The 19,046-nt window shown below is 41.0% G+C and overlaps 1 protein-coding gene across 4 annotated transcripts; it reads left to right on the top strand.

The window, feature by feature from the left end:
- Positions 1 to 481: 481 nt before the first annotated feature.
- Positions 482 to 16,503, top strand: ZFP62 (ZFP62 zinc finger protein). Of its 4 annotated transcripts, none has more exons than XM_086411044.1 (3): positions 482 to 522; positions 12,306 to 12,389; positions 12,636 to 16,503. In XM_086411044.1, the coding sequence occupies exon 3, from the start codon at positions 12,650 to 12,652 to the stop codon at positions 15,350 to 15,352; it is 2,703 nt and encodes a 900-aa protein (XP_086267170.1). In that variant the 5' UTR covers positions 482 to 522; positions 12,306 to 12,389; positions 12,636 to 12,649; the 3' UTR covers positions 15,353 to 16,503. The 4 variants fall into 4 exon arrangements, with proteins under 4 accessions (XP_086267170.1, XP_086267173.1, XP_086267169.1 ...); XM_086411047.1 differs by having other exon boundaries at positions 482 to 1,194; XM_086411043.1 differs by lacking the exon at positions 12,306 to 12,389.
- Positions 16,504 to 19,046: the final 2,543 nt, after the last annotated feature.

Here is a 19,046-nt window from a genome sequence, read left to right as displayed (position 1 = left end):
CCTAAGTCCCCTTGTGCTCCTCCGCCCTCCCTCGTCCCTCCCCGAGGTACGTTAAGTACCCCCTGTGTACTTGAACCGACTTAGCTTCAAGTACATAGGTTCTTAGGTGTTTTTTCTACCGAGTCAGACGTTTGCTTTATATTGTCCGCCCTACGCCGCAAGTTAAAAGTCCTAGAAAACTGTAATCTTCGTGGGTTCGTCCCCAACGCGCGCCACGATGAGCACTTCACATTAATTTATAAATTAAATATATATATGTTATAAATATATGTTATATATATATATATATATATATATATATATATATATAAACTGTAAAGGAACAAGTGCTCTCTAGCCGCGGATGCCTTCGCAGAGTGCCACTGGTCACGTGCCAGCAAAAAAGGCGCTATCATCGAGTCAGTCCTCCAGCCTCGTAGAGAGGACTCGGAAGTGCCCCAGAGCGGGCCTGGGTTTTTCCGGCCGGGCCGTCCGCGCTTTTGTCCCGCCGGCGGCCGGGCTCCCGCGGCGCCGCCACAACCAGTACGTGAGTCCGAGGCCGCCCGCGCTCCCGCCCTCGGCCCTAGCTTGCCACGCCCTTGCCTTCTTGGCCGGGTCTCGGCTATTCCTCGGATCTTGGGAGGGGTCGGGGAGGAAGCGCGCCCTCTCCCTACACACACCTTAGGAAGCGCATTGGGGAAGTAGAGGGGAGGGAAGACCTCGGGTCGGCCTAGAGGTGTAGGGTCCACCCCTGGAACATACCGGGTTCCTTGTGGGCCCCAACTTCGGCTGTCCGAGCGGGCCAGGGCTGGGTTGGGGCTGCCAGGTGTGTGGAGAAGGGCTGGGGCCCCCATACCCGTGTTTCTCAGCTCTTCGCTGCTGTCTCGGGCGAAAGGGGAACCCAGAAAATCAGCGCTTTAAAGAAAGCCCCCAGTTCTGCGCCCGTGGCAGTTAAGTTTGTCCCTGGGATTTGAGCGTGAATACGAGCTTTGGAAGGATCCCGAGGGGTCATGTTATTTGACCTCCCCGCCCCACACCTTTTTTGTTTTGTTTGGTGGGGCCGTTATGTTGAGAGACTACTGCCGCAGGTGTTGATCGAATCGCTGGGAGGCGCTGCCTGGCTTTCGCCCTAGGAGAGTTCACTTTCTGTACAGACGAGAGATCCGGGAAGAGGCTGTTTGTCGCTGACTCTCACAATGAGAGGGAATTGACTAGGTAGGGAGAAATAGGTCGAGGAGGCTTCTAGGGAATCCAGGCGTGGGGATGTGAAAGAGGAATGGAAGGCTGGGGCTGGCTGTGCTGCTCCAAGACGTTTGGATTAGGAGGCCACAGGAGTGTTTCCTTTTTGAAAGCAGGAGGATATTTCCTTAAATAAGTTTTTGACTATGTAATGTATTCATATGGTTCAGATATTAAAAATGTGAAAAGATATCAATGAAAAGATCTCCCTCTGTTCAGCCATCTTTCTAGGCCCAATCCCTTTAGAAAACCAACCACATTTGATAGATAATTTGAGTGTATCCAGTTTCTTTATGCAAACATATTGGCAAATTTGAATGTACTTAGTCCCTCCTTTTTTCACACAGGTGGTAAGGTACTGTTCAAAATTCTGCACCTTGCTTCTTTTACTTAATCTGTGTTAGAGGTCATCAGAACACAAAGCTTTTTTTTTTTCTTTCTTTCTTTCTTTAAATACAGCACTGCAGTATAGGAGTGGCATGGCCATTGTTTGAATGTTTTTGTTGTTGTTCAGTCACTCTTGTCTGACTCTTTGTGACCCCATGGACTGCAGCACGCCAGGCTTCCCTATCCTTCACCATCTCTGGAGCATGCTCAAACTTATGGCCATTGAATCAGTGATGCCATCCAACCATCTCATCCTCTGTCATCCTCTTCTCCTCCTGCCTTCAATCTTCCCCAGCATCAGGGTCTTTTTTAATGAGTTGGCTCTTTCCATGAGGTGGCCAAAGTATTAGAGCTTCAGCATCAGTCCTTCCAATGAATATTCAGGACTGATTTCCTTTAGGATTGACTGGTTTGATCTCCTCGCAGTGCAAGGGATTCTTAAGAGTTTTCTTCAACACCACGGTTCAAAAGTAGCAGTTCTTCTGCATTCAGCCTTCATGATCCAACTCTCACATCCACACATGACTACTGGGAAAACCATAGCTTTGACTAGACGTACCTTCGTAAGCAAAGTAATGTCTCTGCTTTTTAGTATGCTGTCTAGGTTTCTCATAGTTTTTCTTCCAAGGAGCAATCATCTTTTAATTTCATGGCTGCAGTCACCATCTGCAGTGATTTTGGAGCCCCCAAAATGAAGTGCGTCACTGTTTCTATTGTTTTCCCATCTATTTGCCATGAAGTGATGGGACTGGATGCCATGATCTTTGTTTTTTGAATGTTGAGTTTTAAGCCAGCTTTTTCACTCTCCTCTTTAACTTTCATCAAGAGACTCTTTAGTTCCTCTTTACTTTCTGCCATAAGGGTGGTGTCATCTGCATATCTGAGATTATTGGTATGTTTCCCAGCAATCTTGATTCCAGCTTCTGGTTTATCTAGTCCAGTATTTCACATGATGTACTCTGCATAAAGTTAAATAAACAGGGTGACAATATACAGCCTTGACATATTCCTTTCCCATTTTTGAACCAGTCCTTTGTTCTATGTCCGGTTCTAACTTGCTTCTTGACCTGCATACAGAATTCTCAGGAGCCAGGTCAGGTGGTCTGCTTTTCCCATCTCTTGAAGAATTTTCCACAGTTTGTTGTGATCCACACAGTCAAAGGCTTTAGCATAGTCAAAGGCACATAGCATAGTGAAGCAGAAGTAGATGTTTTTCTGGAATTCCCTTTTTCTATGATCTAATAGATGTTGGCAGTTTGATCTCTGGTTCCTCTGCCTTTTTTAAATCGAGCTTGAACATCCGGAAGTTCTCAGTTCACGCACTGTTGAAGTCTAACTTTGAGAATTTTGAACATTACTTTGCTAGCATGTGAAATGAGTGCAGTTGTGCGGTAGTTTGAACATTCTTTGTCATTGCCTTTCTTTGGGATTGGAATGAAAACTGACCTTTTCCAGTCCTGTGGCTTTGGATGTTTTGGATGTACCATCATTTTATAAGATCTAGTAAGGCCATTTGGGTTGTTTCCAGTTTCTTTGTTAACTTCAAACTACGGAACACCCAGTGACTTTGTCCCAGGGCATATCTGAGCAAGAATTTTTAAAGAAGGGATTGACATGTCATACAGTGTTTGAAGAACAAATTAAACCAAGTAGCTTTTCTCTCCTGATACTTGTGTTTATGATACTTAGCCTTACAGTAGCCCAAATAACTGTCTATTAATGACACTCTTCAAGCCAGTCTTGCCCCTTTAGCTTCAGAAAATCTCTCAGTCCCCCTTTCAAAATCTCCTTTGCTTACCTTATTCCTTAGGATGACTAGGATTTTCTTCCCCATTACTAGGTATGAGAATGATCTATTTCATTTTTTACTTTAAGGAAATAATCACCCTTAATCATAAGGATTAAGCAGTAGAACCAACTTTTGTTAACCATCTACAATTCCAATACTTACAAACTAAATGCAATAACTAAAGCAGAAACCATACTTTCTTCCCATCTGCATAACACTTTTCTCACACACTCCTTAGTCTCATCTTTCATTTGTCCTATCCTTTCACTTCTTCCGAGACTGTAAGCATTTTGTGCTCATATTCGCTCTTATTTTCTCTTTTTCTTTCTTTTTTTGGTCACTTTCAAGTCCAGTATAATATCCAACAACTTAAGACACAGAATCTAGATGGTAGATTGATTTGTGGAATATGGTTGGTACTCTGAAAATCCTCAGTAGCTGCAGATGTGTTGTACCTGTTGCTTGTTGAAGTCTGTTGTTAAGGCAGGAATTTTCAGCCAGAGTAAGCCACAATTCCTCTCTTCTGAGTTGTCTAATCTCTTGAGAAGTGGCTCCTGACTTTACTGGGCAGGGATAGCAAAAATTAAGGACAGATTCTTACTCTCTGCATGAGCTTTTCCAGGCATTGGTGGTAGAACATGAATAATGTGAAGCACAGAAGTGCCCAGATGTTGTGGGTCCTATGTAATTTAGAAGGAGTGGATGTCTTACTATGCTTAAACTTTTAACTTATATAAGTAGGCTATATGGATAGAACTAGTTTTCTCTCTGTTGAGAACTGATTAGAGAGGAGTTCCCTTTTAGCCTTGAGAACTTTTAAGAAATTAAACCCATCTGGCCCTCTTTCTGTGTAGGAATTGTGATTTTGAAGTGATTCCTTTCTTGTGTCATAGGGGACACATGAGCTAGCCACCACATCAGTATTGATTGGATTATAATAATCTTCCAGACTCTAGTACTCAGTTCTCTCTCCTCCTCAATCCATTCTCCCATTGCAACTAGAATGAGTAATCTTTCTTTTAATTTTATATTATGAAAAAGTGTAAACATAATAGGAAAGTAGAATAGTATAATGAACTTGGTATATCCATCATTCAGATTCAACAATTATTAGGATTCTGCTATATTTTTTTCCTTTTTCCCGTTTTATTTTTCTTTGTTGAAGTATTTTAAAGGAAATTCCAGACATTATGGCATTTCACCTAGCATAGTCTTTAAAAAAACAAAAAACAAAAAACACTTCAAATGTAGCCAAAATGCCATTATCTCACACCATCCTAAATTAATTCTGATTCCTTGATTTTGTCTAGCAGGAATTGGCAGACTTCTGGATCTCTGATCTGTTTTTATATGGTCTGCAAGCAGAGAATGGTTTTTACATTTTAAAAGAAATGCTTAAAAGCAAGCCAAAAAGAAAAACAAGTGATAGAATTGTATGTGCCCCACAAAGCCTAAAATGTTTCCTATCTAGCCCCTTTAACCTCCTGATTTGATAGAATAAGTGATCTTCCAAAATGCATATCTGAGTTTTCCACTCCACCTAAAACTCCTCTGAATCAAGCCTGGACTCCTTAGTATGATGGGCAGACCCTGCTGCAGCCCTTATTTTTGCCCACCTATGCAGTTGTGCCTGCCATCGTGTGTTTCATATGTCCAGGGCATGGTGAACACCAACCCTTTGCATCTGCTCTTCTGTCTGCTGGAACTAGCCCTTTCTTCCTGAAACTTTTCTTAGTTCTTTGAAGCAGAGTATGTCCCTTCCCCTTCTTCCCTCATCCATGCTTTTTGTCTGCCATTATTATCATATGTTGGTTATATTCCTGCTAGACTCTTCTACTAGTTTGCAAGTCTCCTAGTACTATCATTATGTTTTTGAGCTTTTCTGCTTGTGTTTTTGACTGACCTTTTCTTAGTCATCAATTTTCTTTAGTCAATTCATAATACGAATTCCATTGCTGACCATCTGCTTTCAGTGAAGATGCACATGTATATTGCCCTGTTTTGATTTCAGTCATTAAGAGGACTGGGTGGACTACATCAGATGATAGGAAAATCTGCTTCTCCCCAAACAGAGGAGGTTAAGCAGGGCTAGAACAGGGAGACTCCTGGAGTCTGCCTAGGCCAGAGGTGTAAACAGTGAAGTACTTACAATTTCACACAGACCAGGCCAGGCCACAGCCAATCAAACAAGGAATCCCAGAGGACATGAAGGGAATTGAGAATTAGCCTCTCAGAGGGGAAAGGGTCCAACCATCTGGGCCAAGGATTCTAAGTGTGGTGTCAGCAAGGGGTGAATTAGTATGGCCCCAGCAAGTTGCTCCAGCTGGTGAGATGCAGAAGGCTTCAAGCACCATACTGCTGCTGCTGCTGCTTCACTTCAGTCGTGTCCAACTCTGTGCGACCCCATAGTCGGCAGCCCACCAGGCTCTCCCGTCCCTGGGATTCTCCAGGCAAGAACACTGGAGTGGATTGCCATTTCCTTCTCCAATGCATGGAAGTGAAAAGTGAAAGTGAAGTCGCTCAGTCGTGTCCGACTCTTACTGACCCCGTGGACTGCAGCCCACCAGGCTCCTCCATCCATGGGATTTTCCAGGCAAGAGTACTGGAGTGGGGTGTCATTGCCTTCTCCACAAGTACCACACTAGATAGCCTTTAAACACTTATTGGGGAGGGCTCACATGTGCATTTTACAAAATTCTTGATAGTGTTGGAAGAAAAATTGCACAGGGTTAAGAATGAAGGTAGGGAGACTATGGCAGAAGTTTGGAAGGGAATTTAGGAGGGCTTAAACTATATTCTTGGCAGTGGGAATGGAGTTGGGGTTGAGAACTGTATAGGTGGTCTTAAATGGTCTTTTGGATGTGGAGTGGTGAGGGAAAGGGGAGAGCCCACTTCTGATTTATTCAGAAGAAAAGATGGGTGGATATGAGACTATAATTGAAGAAGGGGTCTGGGCCAGAGATGAGGCTCTGCAAGACAGCTTATAGGAGCCACACATATAGATGGGACTGCCTAGGAAGATTATGTAGAGTCAGAAGAGGAAAGGTTTCAGATGGAACAGGGGGCCAGAACATCCAAGGGTCAGCAAACTCAGGAGTCAGCACCTGGCCCTGAAGAAGCTAATGCAGCATGGCCTGAGTGGAATAAATCAGATTGAATAGATGTGGCATGTGGGGAGATGGGACTTGAAGACCACTTTTTCAATATGCAACTGTGGACAGGAGGCAGGATGGCAAAAGCAGTATCTGAAGGGGAAGGAATAGTTGAGACAATTTTAAATTTACACTTTAACATTTTTTTCATTGGGAAGATCCCCTGGAGAAGAAATGGCAACCCAATCCAGTATTCTTACCTGGAAAAATTCCATAGACAGAGAAGCCTGGCAGGCTGTTGTCTATGGAGTCACAAAGAGTCAGACACGAGTGAGCGCGCACACACACACACAAACTTTTTATTGGGAATAATTTCCCATATACAGAAAATTTTCAATAATAATGCAGCAGAAACAACATTTTAAATCAGCTGTATTCCAATAAAAATTTTTAAAAGATAAAGAATAAAAAATCCTAATAATTATCACATTTTTAATATAAATAAATTTAAAACATTAAAAAATAGTGAAAAAAATACCCTTTATTCATTCACCTGTGGTTAACTTTTTACTTCATTTTATCTTCTTTCTCTTACTGTTTCATGCATATCTATCTATTTTTCTAAACCATTTGAGGGTTACTTACACATCATGGCCCTTTATCCATAACACTTCAGTATGTATTTATAGGGATATTCTCTTGCATAACTACATTGCAGTTGTCAGCTTCAGTAAACTTGAAGTTATTAATGACTTTTGCCTGACTTACCATACATATTCCAGTTCCATCTGTTGACACAGTTATTTTTTATAACAGCCTTTACCTGCAGTACAGATCCAGTTGATAGCACGTATTGAATTTAGTGGTCAGATCTCTTCAGCCTGCTTTAATGTGAAGCATTTCTGTAGCTTTTGTATTTTATGACAATGATACTTTTGAAAAATATAAATACCTTTTAGTAGAATGTTCTTTTTTGGGATTTATTTGATCTGCCTGATATTTATTTTTCAGTTCAGGTAATACATTCTGTAGGTGATGTGTCCTTCTCAGGGTGTCACTTCTAGAGTCACATGATGTTTATCTGCCCCCATTGGTGATACTAATTTAAGATGACCAGCCAAGCCATGGTTTAATCTCTTCACTATGTGATTACTATTTTTTCCTTTGCAGTCTGTGAAGGAGTATTTTAAGACCTTGCATATATACTGCTTCTCGTGAGAATTCCCCTAGACTTAGAATCCCTTGATAATTCTCCCCTGATCCAGTCTTTACTCTGATAGTTGCAGAATGCTGATTTTTTTTTTCTTCCAACTCTATTCCCTCCACATTTACCAACCAGCCCTGGCATTCTCCTCTAAACAGGAGGCCTCCCTTTCTCCCATTTGTACCTGTATGAACTCATGTAATTCTATTTACAGTGGTTTATAATTCTTGATGTAATGGCTATGAAGCGTAAATTCAGTGTTGAAGCTGGCTCTTGTGGTCTTGTCATATGCCCACATCATCTTTTTGTCATTGTTGAGCATTTTTTTATTTGCTGTCATAACGATGTCTCAGCTCATCTTATACCTATCCTGGCCCCAGCCTGGAATCCTCCAGGTTCATTTTAGTAGATAATGGTAGTAGAGTCCAAGAACAAGGTGCTGTATTGTGCTCATTAACTCAGATATTTTTGATTCTTAGCTTTTCAGCAAACAAAACTAGCGAATATATGTACATTTACACACATATACATACAAATATTGGAGAAAGAAATGGCAACCCACTCCAGTATCCTTGCCTGGAAAATCCCATGGGCAGAAGAACCTGGTGGGCTACAGTCCATGGGGTCTCAAGAGTCAGATATGACTTATTGACTACACCACCACCACCACATACAAATATACATACATATGAATGTACATTTATATAATGTGCACATTTGTATATAATTTAGAAATCATAAGTTCACAGTAATACCTCTGATTTGTCCCCACAGGGTCTTTCTTGTCTTCTCCTATTCCATATTATTATGTTCCTTCTTCCTCTAGGAGAGCTCTGGCTCCCAACTAAATCAACACATTTACTCAGTCTAGTAATAGATCTAAAACTGTTTCTGAATTGCTTTGCCTATAACACTACAGGAAACAAACCTTCCCAAACTAGTTAAGTTGTTTGCAGCTCTTTCCCACTGCTCACTCCAGCCTTCCCCAAACTGAGAGTATGTGTTACAAAGTTACATATTATGTACCCAAGTGACATGGGTTAGTTCTTCCTTTTTTTTTGTTTAGGTCTTATATTTACCATATTCATGTAAAACACAAATGAGTTCATTGGTTCCCATTCACTTTATAGTTTAATGGCTTTCCCCCTTTCCCAGTCTTATTGATGTCATTTTATTTTTTGAATCTGCAAAACATTATCATGCTTCCATGAGTAAAAGCTATACAGAAAGCTGTAATCAGAGTGTTTCTTTCCCCTCTCTCTTCTGTTCTGTTCCCTGACTCTATACCTTATAGGAAACAGCCTTCACTGTTTTGTGGATTTTCTCATTACTAAAAAGATAACAGTTATATGCTTGTTATTTTTTATTTTCCTTCTTACATAAGATGTAGCATATATGCTCTCTTTTGCTTTACAGCATATCCTGGAAATTGCTCCCTAACAATCTATAGAAATGTTCCTCTTCTTTTTAGTACTCCATTGTGTATATGTGCCATATACACCAGTTTTCTATGCTTGGACATGTAGATGATTTTCTAGATTTTGTAATTAAAAATAATGCTACAATGAATAACTTCGTGCACATATGCTTTTGTATTGTTGGAAGTGTATCTTCAGTGTAAATTCCTAGATGGGATTTCTGGATTGGAGTATAATGCATACATAGTTGTGTAGGTATTGGCAAATTTCCTTCAACAGAGGTTATGCCAATTTGCATTCTCAGTAATGTATGAGACTATCTCCACAGCCTCACCCAAAGAGTATATTTTTAAGCTTTTGAATATTTGCCAATCTAACATGTGAGATCTTAGTATAGTTCTCATTTGCATTTCTCTTATTATGAGTGAAATTGAAAACATGTTTAAGGACCACTTTAGTATTTCTTTATATGAATTGTTTGTTCATGTTCTTTACTCATTTTCTGTAGGATTTTTAGTCTCTTTAACTTTAAAACATTGTATATTAGAGATATTAGCCTTTATATATATGTTGCAGATATTTTCTTCTACTTTGTCATTTATTTTTTTTGGGTTTTGCTAATGGTATTTTTTGCCATGCAAGTTTACTTTTATTTCTATGTAATCAGCTTTGTTAATCTTTTATTGCATCTGGGTCATAAAAAACTTCTTCTGTACTCAGGTTATAGAGGCATTCACCCATGTTTTCTTCTGGTGTCACTTTTTATTTTATTTTTTTTAGTGTCACTTTTTAATATTTAGAGTTCTGCTACATTTGGAGAGGGCTTCCCTGATAGCTCAGTTGGTGAAGAATCTGCCTACAATGCTGGAGACCCTAGTTTGATTTGCGGGTCAGGAAGATCGTCTGGAGAAGGGATTGGCTACCCACTCCAGTATTCTTGGGCTTCCCTTGTGGCTTAGCTGGTAAAGAATCTGCGTGCAATGCAGGAGACCTGGGTTTGATCCCTGGGTTGAGAAGATCCCCTGGAAAAGGGATAGGCTACCCACTCCAGTTTTCTGGCCTGGAGAATTCCATGGACTGTATAGTCCATGGGGTCGCAGAGAGTTGGACATGACTGAACAACTTTCACTTCACTTCACTTACATTTAGAGTTTATTCCTGTGAATGATGTAAAGAATGGATCTACTTCCAACACTATTAAAGAGACCATTTTTGCTTCATTAATTTGAAATACCACCTTTATCGTATACTTGATTCTGTGTATAATTGGAACTATTCTGGATTTTTATCCTATTCTGTTTTTTTATATACCAGTACCACACTGTTTGGGCTTCCCTGTTTGGCTGTTTGGTTCAGACAGTAGAGAATCCATCTGCAATGCAGCAGACCCAGGTTTGATCCCTTAGTCAGGAAGATCCCCTGGAGAAGGGAATGGCTACCCACTCCAGTATCCTTGCCTAGAGAATTCTGTGGACAGAAAAGCTTGGTGGGCTACAGTTCATGGGCTTGCAAAGAGTCAGACACAACTGAGCAACTAACACTTTCACTTTTCACCACACTATTTTAGTTATAACAGCCTTTGGAATATTTAAATAGTATGAGTAGTTCTCCTGCCTTACAGTTTTTCTTTTTCTCTTTTTCCACCCTGACAAATTTTGTGTTTCCCTGGCAATTTCAGGGGATTTGATTTTGTGTTGTAGAAAGTTGAACATCTTTCTCTTCTCAGAGCTGAGGGTGAGTAGAGGTGGAGGGCCCCAGATCAAAGGGAATGGGTGGAGCAGTGTCCCTCATGTGATAGGAGCAGGATTCAGAGCACAGATAAAAGGTGTGTTGCTATTGATGGTCTGGATTTCCAGTGACCACTCAGTAGCCCTCACATTTTAAATGGCATGACTGCTCTGCCCAAGGTTGTAAAGAAAGGGAGCATGGAACTACAGTTGTGCCACCATTCTTCAGTGACTTCTAATGATCTCTTACCTGATATTACTTAATAGTCATTTTGTGAAGCCTTCTCAGATGAACTACCTTTTCATCTTCATTTTTTTAAATGTCTACCAAGTGATTCTTTATTTTAGCTTCCTGGTGATATTCTGAGTTCCTAGCTCCTCCTGTTCTATAAATGTTAATTCAGAGTACATTATTCACTCCTGTAAGCATAAATTGGATCATGAGTGCAGGTGTTTATATGTGTCCACTCCAGAGTATATATCTTACTTTTCTTTTATTGCCTCTGCTTTCTTATCACATGTTCACATAGAGTTTCTAAGTAGAATTACAGAGTACTGACCAAGGTGGGGGTCTGATACCCAGGTAAGAGGGAGGTCTGAATTTTAACTATGTCTAATTACAAATGTCTAATTGTCTAAGGTTGGGAGACAACTAAGTTAGAACTGTTGCTTCTGTTCTCAAGAGTCAGTCTTCTAGCAGGTGCGTGCTGACAGAGTGCCAGCTGTGTGTAGAGTGCCTTCAAGGGAATAAGGAGTCATTGCCTGGGCCTTAAAATCTGCTTTGAGAAAGAGTTTGTCTTTCCTGAGTCCTGTGGTTTATCCCCGGGTTCCAACCCTGATCCAATAACCTGATCTTGATTAAATAATGAATTAGGTGCTATAGCATATAGCACGTGACTGGCAATTAACCAAGTGACTGACAGTGTTCTCCATACCTTATGTATGTTATTTAATACATCAGTTCTATTGCCCTCATTTTACAGATGAGGAAACTGGCATAAAGAGCTTAAGTAGCTTTTTTGGGGCTCATACAGCTAGGTATTTATGCCTAGGCAGTATCATTTCCTTTGCTTGACAGTTTGTATTTTAGCTTCTGATCTTTGATATGCTCTGACTGCAGTTAGCCTGTTCATAAAGTGGGAATGAATGAATCTGCCTGGCAAGCCAGAATGTGTTCTTCCATGTAGAGTTCTTCCCTGACTAAACCACTCTCCAGGGTCAATGTTTTCTTGGAGAGGAAATCCAGGAGGCTATACCAACAACAGGCATCTGCAGCTTGTTTTCTTTCTCATCTCTGACATGACTGTCCTCATGATTTCATAACCAACTCCCCATTACCTCCACTCATGTACTGATTTCTCCTTTAGTTTTGCCAACCCTCTGCTGATTATGACTTCTTAGCTTTTGTCTTATTAATCTTTCTGTCTCCTGTTCTTCAGAGACTCGTTCAACCCTCTGTTTGCTTTTCAGAGACTAGGTGGCATTTTTCAACAAATGGTCAATGTTGCCCTTGATTCTGTGCATCACTCCAATCCATTTCAACTTGCCATCATGGTAAGCTATTATGCAGGAATAGAAAACATCCCTGTTCCATTGGCAACCCAGGGCTTTAGCATTTTAACATTACTCCACAGGGGCAGAAATGTCGGCATGTCCATGATTGTATCCCTAGCCATTAAAAATGGTACCTATCACACCATATGTGGTCAGTAAACATTTGTGGAGTAAATGAGTGAATTTGGATATTAATTCCTTCAGTTTTTCTAAAGTGAAGGTATCATTTTCATTTTCTTGGTTTAGTGTCACATTTGAAGATGAGGGGCACTGAGGATGAGGAATCAACTGAAAAGTATGAAAATATTCGAAATGCAGAATCTGTGTGGCCAAAAGTGGAAGGTCTTCACAAGGATCATATGCAGGAGTCTAAGGTTGGTGAAACTTGTGATTGGGATAGCAAGGTAGAAAATCAGATGGACAAGCCTGAGGGAAAAAGAATGAAGGAAGACAAAAGTGGCTTCAGGGAAAAGATTGGCAAAGCCAGGAATACAGCAAATATAAAGACAGAACAGGAAGATGAGGCATCTGAGAAAAGCTTACATCTGAGCTCAAAATATGTTACACACCAGACTGTCCCTATAGAACAGAAAAACAGTGAACAAGTCAAATGTGTGGAGAGCATTAATGGAAACTCTCATCCCAGTCTACAGCAAAAAGCCAGTGCTGTTAAGAAATCACATAAATGTGATGACTGTGGGAAATCCTTCAAATATAATTCCCGACTTGTTCAACATAAAATTATGCACACTGGTGAAAAACGCTATGAGTGCGATGACTGTGGAGGGACTTTCCGGAGCAGCTCAAGCCTTCGAGTCCACAAGAGGATCCATACTGGGGAGAAGCCGTACAAGTGTGAGGAATGTGGGAAAGCCTACATGTCCTATTCCAGCCTTATAAACCACAAAAGCACCCATTCTGGAGAAAAGAACTGTAAGTGTGATGAGTGTGGAAAATCCTTCAATTATAGCTCAGTTTTGGATCAGCATAAGAGAATTCACACTGGGGAGAAGCCCTATGAGTGTGGTGAGTGTGGGAAGGCCTTCAGGAACAGCTCTGGCCTTAGAGTCCACAAAAGGATCCACACAGGTGAGAAGCCCTATGAATGTGACATCTGTGGGAAAACCTTCAGTAATAGCTCTGGCCTTAGAGTCCACAAAAGGATTCATACAGGGGAGAAACCCTATGAATGTGATGAGTGTGGGAAGGCCTTCATTACCTGCAGAACACTTCTAAATCATAAAAGCATCCACTTTGGAGATAAACCTTATAAATGTGATGAATGTGAAAAATCATTTAATTATAGTTCTCTCCTCATTCAACATAAAGTTATCCACACTGGAGAGAAACCTTATGAATGTGATGAATGTGGGAAGGCTTTCAGGAATAGTTCAGGCCTTATTGTGCATAAAAGGATCCACACAGGAGAGAAACCTTACAAATGTGATGTCTGTGGCAAAGCATTCAGCTATAGCTCAGGCCTGGCAGTCCATAAAAGCATTCACCCTGGGAAGAAAGCCCATGAATGTAAGGAGTGTGGAAAATCATTCAGCTATAACTCACTTCTTCTTCAACACAGAACAATTCACACTGGAGAGAGACCTTATGTATGTGATGTCTGTGGAAAAACTTTCAGAAACAATTCAGGACTCAAAGTCCACAGGCGACTCCATACTGGGGAAAAACCATATAAGTGTGATGTGTGTGGAAAAGCCTATATCTCACGCTCTAGCCTTAAAAACCACAAAGGAATCCATCTTGGGGAGAAGCCCTATAAATGTAGTTATTGTGAAAAATCCTTCAATTACAGCTCTGCCCTTGAACAACATAAAAGGATTCATACAAGGGAGAAACCCTTTGGGTGTGATGAGTGTGGAAAAGCCTTCAGAAATAATTCAGGCCTTAAAGTCCATAAACGAATCCACACTGGGGAGAGACCTTACAAATGTGAAGAATGTGGGAAGGCCTACATCTCACTTTCAAGCCTTATAAATCATAAAAGTGTACACCCTGGGGAAAAGCCCTATAAGTGTGATGAGTGTGAGAAAGCCTTTATCACATACCGAACCCTTATAAATCACAAAAAAATTCATCTTGGGGAGAAGCCCTACAAATGCGATGTGTGTGAGAAATCTTTTAACTACACCTCACTTCTTTCTCAACACAGAAGGGTCCACACTAGAGAGAAACCTTATGAATGTGACAGATGTGAAAAGGTCTTCAGAAACAACTCGAGCCTTAAAGTGCATAAAAGAATTCATACTGGTGAGAAGCCCTATAAATGTGATGTGTGTGGAAAAGCCTACATCTCACACTCAAGCCTTATCAACCATAAAAGTACCCACCCTGGCAAGACCCCCTACACATGTGATGAATGTGGGAAAGCTTTTTTCTCAAACAGAACTCTTATAAGCCATAAAAGAGTCCATCTTGGGGAGAAACCCTTCAAATGTGTTGAATGTGGGAAGTCTTTCAGTTATAGCTCACTCCTTTCCCAACACAAGAGGATTCATACGGGGGAAAAACCCTATGTGTGTGATGGCTGTGGGAAGGCATTCAGGAACAGCTCAGGCCTCACAGTACATAAAAGGATACACACAGGTGAGAAACCCTATGGATGTGATGAGTGTGGGAAAGCATACATCTCACACTCGAGTCTTATCAACCATAAAAGTGTCCATAGCGGGCAGCAGCCCTATAATTGTGAGTGTGGGAAATCCTTCAATTATAGATCAGTCCTTGACCAACACAAAAGGATCCACACTGGAAAGAAGCTATACCAATGTAACGAGTGTGGGAAGGCTTTCAATATCAGATCAAATCTCACCAAGCATAAAAGAATCCATACTGGAGGGGAATATTTAAGTGTGACAAATATGGGAAGTCATAGTGGCACATCACAGAAGAGAACTCATGAGGGAGGGAATGCTCTGGATGGGACCAGGATGAGCATGTCTCTGTAGGAGGCAGAGTTTACCAAGTATCAGGGAATGCAAATGGAAGAAAAACTTTATAAAGAGTATTTGAGGTCCTTGTTCATGGCTTATAATTTACTCAGTATAAATGAAACCATGAGTAATTTCTTTTCTCTGTGATTTTCAGTCATAGCCAGCAAGGAAGGTCCCAGTGTTGAAGTAGGTGAGCCCTTATGGAATATAAAATATTTAGTTCATGCTGGGAATAAAACCCATCAAAGTGATGGAGTATGAAAAAAGCCTTCAAAATAAGTAGACATTTCTGGACTTAAGAAATACAGATGAGAAAAAGACTTCATTTAGAAGTCACAAAGTCACCAACAGAAAGTTCATATATGGGTAAATTGTCTGAGTAGAAATGTAGGAAATTCAGGAATAGCTTTGAATTCCAGTTATCTGTTGGTCAGTGGACAAGATCCAAGAAGGACCTCCAATAGGCTAATTCAGGGAAAGGAAACAGGCTTCAGGGAATATAAATTAATATAGTAGTGGTCATGAAGAATAACTTTGATATAACTGATTTGGGGGAGTGATGGCAACTTGTGAAAATTTGGATTTCATTGTAGGAAATGTAAAAAGTATAGACTTATAAATCTTACAGAAAATAGGAGAAAGTCACTCAAATAAATTCAAGTTGAATGGACTATACTGTTGTAATGTGATATACACTATTGAATGGATGAAACTTAAAAAATTTTCAAATAAACACCCTTAATGAATCATGAATGTGTGATAAGTGAAAATATCACACACACATTATGCTACAAATGAAGGGTTCTACCATGGACAGAAATTTAGCACATTTAATAACTAATGGAACACATCCTCAACATGCAGAAAGAATTGATTCAGGGATTCCTATGAATAGGAATTCTGAGCAGGAGGGCATTTCATTGCAGGACCTGAAAAGCTAAGTAGCTACCTGTTATTAGGGGATAGGAGAAAATTCCTGCTTCTTAACAATCCTGTTAAATGTTTGATTGTTTGTGTTATTGTAAAGATTCCATGCACTACATGTGTTTATTGTCTGTTGTAAAATGTTATGAATTTCTGTTCAGGGCTCACTCTCAGCCATGAAGAGCCAGATAGTTGTGGCAAGGTAAGGTGAAACTCCAATAAAGGAATTCTTCAAAAGTAAACAGGCTGTGACATACTTTAGGTGGAAGAACACACAGAGAGCCATTTGTGTGTCTTGTCTTTGTGGGGTAAGTTATACCAGATGCAGGCCAAGGAGGGCAGCAGGGGACTCATCCCTCAGGGCTAGTAGCTCAGCTTTCATGAGAAATTATGTGGTACCTCTACCAGAAGTGAAGATTGGATTGATCCTCATACTGGGGCTGGATAATAACCACTAGGAGTGGATAGGTTGGGCAAATGAATGGTCAGTCATAAAATAGACTGTGTTAACTATATGTAAGATTGGAGACTTCCCAGATGGCATTGGTCATAAAGAACCCACCTGCCAATGCAGGAGACATGGGTTTGATCCCTCGGAAGATCCCCTGGAGGAGGGCATGGCAACCCACTCCAGTATTCTTGCCTAGAGAATCCCATGGACAGAGGAGCAGGGTGGGCTACATTCTGTAGGGTTGCAAAGAGCTGGACATGACTGAAGCAACTTAGCACACATATATAAGACTATTAATTAGGTAACTCAAAGAATGAAAAGTGAGTCTTGAGAATTAAGTAACCTGCCCAGGAATTTTCCTGGTGGGGCTTATCAGTAGAGGCCAAATTCTAAGTCAAGTCTTTCTGGCTCCAAACTCCACTCTTTACAAGAGGACAGTGTTTAGTCAGTTTCTTGGTTCTCTCTAGGATTCCTGTTTTTATACACATAGTTTCCATGCCTCTGTTTAGAAGTATTTCTTCTACTTGCTTCCAAACAAGGTAAGTTTTGATGGTGGTGGGAGGGAGGGATGGTGGTAGAAAAGGGAGAAGGAAAGAGCATTTCTGTCACTCATTTCCACTTTGGAATGTCACAACCACACTTGGTTTTTGTCCTCTACCTGCAGCACTGACAAACCTGACCCTGTCCATAGACTTGGATTAGTTTATTCAGCAAATACTTGTTAAGGATCTGCTAGACACATCCATTGTTTCATGTGCTAGGCAGCAGTAGATAGAGGACAGTGGCCACAGCAAAACCACCCTAATGGATGCTGAACTAAACCTTGGGCTTTGCGAGGAAAGTGATCTCCACCTACTGGGAAATGAGGCACTAGTGACATCTGAGCAGGATATTGAATTGGGTCTTTTATTTAAGAGAATGGGAAATAGGATGGCCTGGTCAGAAGCAGCATTGGAAATGCCTGCATTGTCCAGAGGGGGCCAGTCCTTGGAGGTCTGGTGTACAGTGGCAGAAAGGAAAGAGGCCATGGAGTATTGATTCCCAGTAGTCACTGAGCATCTACCAATCTTTCATTTGCTGGATATAGGGCCAGCTCTGTTTGATCAGGTCACTTAAGGTGGCCAGGGCTGTTGGTGTGCCTGTGGCCTGAAGTTTCCAACCCCCTCACACATACACACACACACACACTCCTACGTGAGTTCATGTGGACCTAATGCATCACCTACTTTCAAAAGAGACATGGGTTAAATAACAAGGGAGAAGACATGTAATACACGAGTGGGGATTCTGAATGCCCCAGCCTATTGAGCACCAATGTGCTCCTGCTACAAACTGTTCACTCAGGCATGTGGAGAATGAGCCACAGTCTACCTAGGACCAGATATGTACTCCTTGGACTGATTCTGGAAGAGGAGGGAGTCTTTGGGTCTCCAGCCATAACAGGCAGACTGTGTAGAACAGATCCAACAAGTTGATGCAGCTGCATCTACTTAAGCCCACATCAGGACTTGAGCTAGTTTAGGGACCACTAACCCCCACTTCTCCCAAAGAACATCTGATATCCAAGAAGAAAAAATTGCCAACGTGTAGGTAAATTGAAACACTGTATTTTTTAAAAGTGCCATGTCTAATTCTCAAGGCTAAAAAATGAAATTTGGACAATAGTAAGTAAATTGGAGGCTGGAACATCTGTATGAAAGTGGGTTAAGTGCTTGGATTATTTGACAGGGTGGTCAAGATGCTGTTTAAAATGGTAAAATGTCATGGCCAAGCACTAGAAGGATAGAAATAAAGTATAATTTGAAAAATCTGAACTGGAAAGTGTCAAAGGCTAGAAAAGGGAAAATGATATCAAAGGTGAGACAGTACTTTGTTTCTGGTGAAGGCCATCTAGGTTATTTGGATCAGTTTCCCAGAAAAAAACACTGAAAAGTAATTTCTTACAAAAAAATATATTTTTAAAATATTTAGCTGCCTCTGGTTCTGTTTGTAGCAAGTGGATCTCTGCTGTATCATGCAGGATCTTTCCTTGCAGCATGCGAATTCTGGAGTATATTGGCTCAGTAGTTGCAGTGAGCAGGATTAGTTGCTCTGCAGCTTGTGGGATCTTAGTTCCCTGACCAGGGATCGAAGCCACATCCTCTGCATGGCAGGGTGGATCCTTAACCACTAGACCACCAGGGAAGTCCCTAAAAACGTTTTTAAAAATGCAGATGGCATGCCCTCCCTTCCCCTTAAAAGAGCCTGGAGTCTGAAAAGACTACAGTTTAAACACGCAGAACTGTTTTAAGATGGGGTCTTGTCATCAGAGATTAACACCAAAGCGGCTTAGGC

The sequence above is a fragment of the Bos grunniens genome, chromosome 7 (genome assembly GCF_055505025.1).
Source record: "Bos grunniens cultivar Pamir isolate PY7600 chromosome 7, Bosgru_T2T1.0, whole genome shotgun sequence".
NCBI classification, from domain to species: domain Eukaryota; kingdom Metazoa; phylum Chordata; class Mammalia; order Artiodactyla; family Bovidae; genus Bos; species Bos grunniens.
Note: the sequence above shows the minus strand (reverse complement) of the source record. Positions and strands in the feature narration are given on the sequence as shown.